Genomic DNA, 4,848 nt, shown 5'->3' with positions numbered 1-4,848 from the left:
AAACCAAAAAAATTGTAACATATAATAAGAGGCAAAAAGAATTTAGTAGATAAGGGCACAAAAATATATCAACTAATTACATTGAAGAAGAAAATAAAAAAATTAATTGGTTATTCATTATATGCTATTGTTTATTGTCTCTCTAATTTTTTTTATCTCCAATATGGTTCAGTGATATTGGCTATTGTTATCTCTATATGATTGACTGTTTTGTGCTTCAACAATTCAAAATTAAGATCATGTACTTGCTATTGCTATATATTTTTGTTGGATATTTTTATCAATTTATGCTTTTATTGACTATTGCTATTTAGTTATCTTGTTCTAATTTTTTTTTTTACTATTGTTATCTATTTTTTCTTCTACATAAAATATTTTACTATTGTTTGACAATCAATAAGTTGTTCTTATAATTTATGATCAAAAGGGTCTTTTTTTTGAATGAAATGATATGGGTGTTGGATGCGTTTGATCGAAGCTATCTTCAATCAATATATCCGACAACTTACCGGCTTCAACGACTCTAGAAGTCGAGTGTCGATTATCCTTCCTTACATGGCTTTATGTAAGAGGAGTTGAATTTGTAAATTTTATTTTGAAACGAGAACTTTTTATTCTTAATCAACAATATAGAATTGTGAGAAAATATAACATTTTATAAATATAATAATTTAAGTTTCATAATGAAATAATTTATTTTTGGTAAAATAATATAACATTTTATAAATATAATAATTAAGTGTTCTGTTAAAACTTAATGATTATCCTAATTATATTTTTTATATTTAAAAATGAGATGTTTATCTTGTATTTGATTATGTTTATCTGCAATTAGTTACACGAATTCAGATATGGAGTTTTAATAAGTTGTACTTACGCACAATCTACTTGTAATTTTGAGTTTTAAGTAATATGGATTAATAAACAGTACTTTACGCATAAAAAGTGGTTTTTAAGAGTTTTGTCAAATGCTTTATAGTATAGTATAGATATATTTTTTATGATTGTTGTCTTATTTACTTAAATAAACATAATATTTAATTATTATATTATTATATTATATGGTTTATTATAAAGACAAAGAATAGAGTGAAAATATGAGTTACGATAAAAAGAGATCTGGATTCTTGATAGTTTTTAATCTTATACCTATCATATGAATTGTGCTTGATGCAAGAAATGATCAGGTGCATATCAATACATCTTATTACTGTTGATTATCAATTAAGATTGATCCAAATATGGAGATCATTTCTTACCTTTCTCATCATAACTTTCATTGTTATTGAAACCCAAGCTTATTACAAATTACTATAATTAAATATCTTATTTATAAAGGATAAAACATTTAAGACATGGATACATCATGATTAAATTTTTATTAGGTAAATTTGAATTCTAGCCAAAAATCTCATAACTAAAACCTATTGTTATTTTTTCAAAAATGAAATTAAATATTCGTTTGAATTGTGATACATTGATTAAGTCTAATAGGAATATAATGAAAGATATCATATATTATGGATTCGAATTCAAACGTTATTACAACCTTGGTGACCACTGAGATTCATTTATAATGACCCCATGCTATTCATAGAGTTTTCTTGATACGTTAAGAAAACCTTAAAACCCACGGTTGAAGAAAAAAAAAATCAAACCGATAAAATTATTCTGATAAAAATATTTAACTTTTGTTTTTTCAAGATTTTCCGTTTGGTCAGAAAAAGACAAGACTAAACATCCAGCTAACACCCCCAAATCACTATCATGGGATCCCATTCTTTTGTTCTTTCCAAATTATCATTCATTCTACTTGTAATTTCTTTTATCTATCTTTTTTTACTCAATTAAACAAAATACAACATGTTTTATCCTAACAGCACACAAAAACGACATTATTCATCTCTCTCTCTCTCTCTCTCTCTCTCTCTCTCTATATATATATATATATATATATATATAGAAAGAGAGAGAGAGAGAGTTTGTTTCAAATACAACCTGTTGCATTTATACAATCAATGCAACCCAATAACTTGAGATATTTATGGAAATGATGAGAATTCATTTATTATGATTTGAATATTTATGGAAGATGAATATGGTTCATTAATTATGATCAATACTTTATATTAGAAAACAATCAGAACTTCTATGAAATCACATATTAATCAAATGAAATGAACGGTTGAGATTAGGTTGTATTGGTTGCATAAATGTCATGGGTTGTATAATAACCAATCTCTCTCTCTCTCTCTCTATCTCTCTCTCTCTCTCTCTCTCTCTCTATATATATATATATATAGTAAAAGGACATCAATCAGACGAGGAGTATTTTATTTATAGAATTTTGTTTTCGTATATCGATATCTGACTTTTTTTTCTTCGAGTTTTGTAGTTTAAGCTTTTTTTTTGTTAGTGATGTGGTTGGCGATGTTTGTTTGCATGCGCCAAGAGACGTTATGTTTTAAACTTGATTTGAAGAGTTACAAATCCGGTTGAGATCGATTTTTGATGAATTAGGCTTATAAATTTAACGACGGATATGACTTATAGCAAGAGATAATAGAATTATGGATTATATTTTGTGGGACCCAAGAGTAGCAAGAAAGTACAAGTAATAAACATCCCAAACACCCCTAAGTTTTAATTTAAAACTGCGGCAGGGTCTACATGCCATGATATATTATTTAGTCTGAATTCGCTGCAGCAGCAATGGTCACCAAAATGGCCTTCTCTTTGATTGTAGTTACTACCTCAACCTGCTGCCTTATCATCATCTTCCTTTACTTTATGCTGATCAATAAGAGAGCCAAAGCTCAAAACTTGCCACCAGGGCCACCAAAGCTACCTCTAATCGGAAATATACATCAATTGGCCGGATTACTCCCGCACCGTGCCTTTCGAGATTTGGCACGAAAACATGGCCCCATCATGCACGTCCAACTCGGCAGCATTTCAGCAGTTATTATTTCATCGCCGCGACTAGCCAAAGAGGTTCTAAAAACCCATGATGTTGCCCTTGCAGACCGTCCAAAGACTTTTGGGAGTGAGCTTGTGTTGTACGGGACAACCGATGTAGCCCTTTCTCCCTATGGTGACTACTGGAGACAAATGAAAAGGATTTGCTCCTTGGAGCTCCTTAGTGCCAAAAGGGTTCAATCTTACGCTATGATCCGAGAACACGAGCTTGACGGTTTTATGGAGTTTCTCAGGTTATCTTCTGGAAAACCGATAAACATACACAAAACCATCACAAAATTGATCAATAATGTTGTTTGCATTGCTTCTTTTGGAAAAAACTGTAAACAACAACATGCCCTCCTAGAGTTCCTGGATGAGTTTGCAAGAGTGAACTCCGGGTTTTATTTGGCGGATCTGTTTCCTGATTTCAAGTTCCTTTACGTGGTTTCTGGACTGAGATCAAAGATGATGAAGCTGCACAAGACTATTGACAAGATTTTCGACGACATCTTAGAAGAGCACACAGGTAAAAGAAGAGACGGCGAGGCAGGGGAGGAAGATCTTCTTGAAGTTCTTCTTAAAATCAAAGAGGAAGGTGGTCTTGAGTTCCCCATCACAAACAACAATATTAAAGCCATTTTCGTAGTAAGTTATAACTTATCAATGTCTATTCTAAATTTTACCACATGAGTGCATGTGCATAATGATGAGATATAGAGTCCCATGTTCATTTGTTTCTACATTGATGCAGGACATTTTTGGAGGAGGCACTGATACGTCTTCGATAACGATTGAATGGGCCATGACGGAAATGATAAGACACCCGAGTGTGATGGAGAAGGTGCAACACGAAGTGCGAGAAGCCTTTCAGGGGAAGAGAAAAATCAGAGAGTTAGACATACAAAGTTTGAGCTATCTGCACTGTGTAATCAAGGAAACTCTAAGGCTTCACCCCCCAATCCCTATGTTACTCCCTCGTGTATGTAGGGAGCAATGTAAAATTGGTGGTTACGATATACCCATCAAAATGAAAGTTATGATCAATGCATGGGCATGCTCAACTGATCCTGAGTTCTGGGAGGATCCTGACAGCTTCAGGCCGGAGAGATTTGAAACTACTTCAGTCGACTTCAAGGGAACTCATTATCAATATATTCCATTTGGGTCGGGTCGGAGAATGTGCCCGGGTATAACCTTTGGTTTGGCATCGATCGAGCTTTTCCTCGCTCAAATGCTATACAATTTCGACTGGAAACTTGCTGATGGATCAAATCCTTTAGATATTGATATGATGGAGGGAGAAGGAGTGTTTGCAGCAAAAAAGGTTCACTTACATTTGATCCCTACCCCTTATGCTCCAGATAATTAACTAATCATTTATAAGGATTCTAAATAATGCAAATAAATTGGATTGATGAATTGATGTACCTTTTCATTCTTCCTTTATCTCTAATAAAAACTATGAATTGAGCATTTTTTATTATTATTAACATGGATATCTAACTCACTATGCAAGCCGACTAATCCCGAGACGACCACCTGCTTTGCAGATAGCCCGGAGTCACCGCATTTGAACTTCCGTAGTCACAAGGGGATTTAATTTCTCCTTGGATTTGAACTTCTGGTATTTTTGACCTTTAAAGCCAAACTCAAACCAATCAGACACCACGACCCTTATGGTTAATCTTATATTCTTAAAAGATTTAGGTTTTATGTAGTTAACAAGGTAAATTTGTGGTCAATTTATTGTACAACTAGTCAACTATTTGTATTTTTGGGGTTCAATATAAGGGAATGGAACATTGTGCTGTTTTACACCTACAAGAGTGCCACGTTGGTTGGATTTGGAGCATTTCTCCTCTTCATATGTTATGTTGTAATCTCTCA

The 4,848-nt window shown here is 32.8% G+C and overlaps 1 protein-coding gene across 1 annotated transcript; it reads left to right on the top strand.

The window, feature by feature from the left end:
* The first annotated feature begins 2,724 nt into the window (after positions 1-2,724).
* On the top strand, positions 2,725-4,434 carry LOC112520050 (premnaspirodiene oxygenase-like). The gene is made up of 2 exons (XM_025128355.1): positions 2,725-3,606; positions 3,713-4,434. The coding sequence occupies exons 1-2, from the start codon at positions 2,725-2,727 to the stop codon at positions 4,328-4,330; spliced, it is 1,500 nt and encodes a 499-aa protein (XP_024984123.1). The 3' UTR covers positions 4,331-4,434.
* The last annotated feature ends 414 nt before the right edge of the window (positions 4,435-4,848 follow it).

The sequence above is a fragment of the Cynara cardunculus genome (genome assembly GCF_001531365.2).
Source record: "Cynara cardunculus var. scolymus isolate 2C chromosome LG 10, CcrdV1, whole genome shotgun sequence".
NCBI classification, from domain to species: Eukaryota; Viridiplantae; Streptophyta; class Magnoliopsida; order Asterales; family Asteraceae; genus Cynara; species Cynara cardunculus.
Note: the sequence above shows the minus strand (reverse complement) of the source record. Positions and strands in the feature narration are given on the sequence as shown.

What these genes read in the sequence shown, in the direction of transcription:
- LOC112520050 (XM_025128355.1), top strand. Translation starts at nt 2,725, where the DNA reads ATGGCCTTCTCTTTGATTGTAGTTACTACCTCAACCTGCTGCCTTATC. An exon ending in ATATTAAAGCCATTTTCGTA is followed by an intron (nt 3,607 to 3,712) that starts GTAAGTTATAAC and finishes ACATTGATGCAG; the next exon opens with GACATTTTTGGAGGAGGCAC.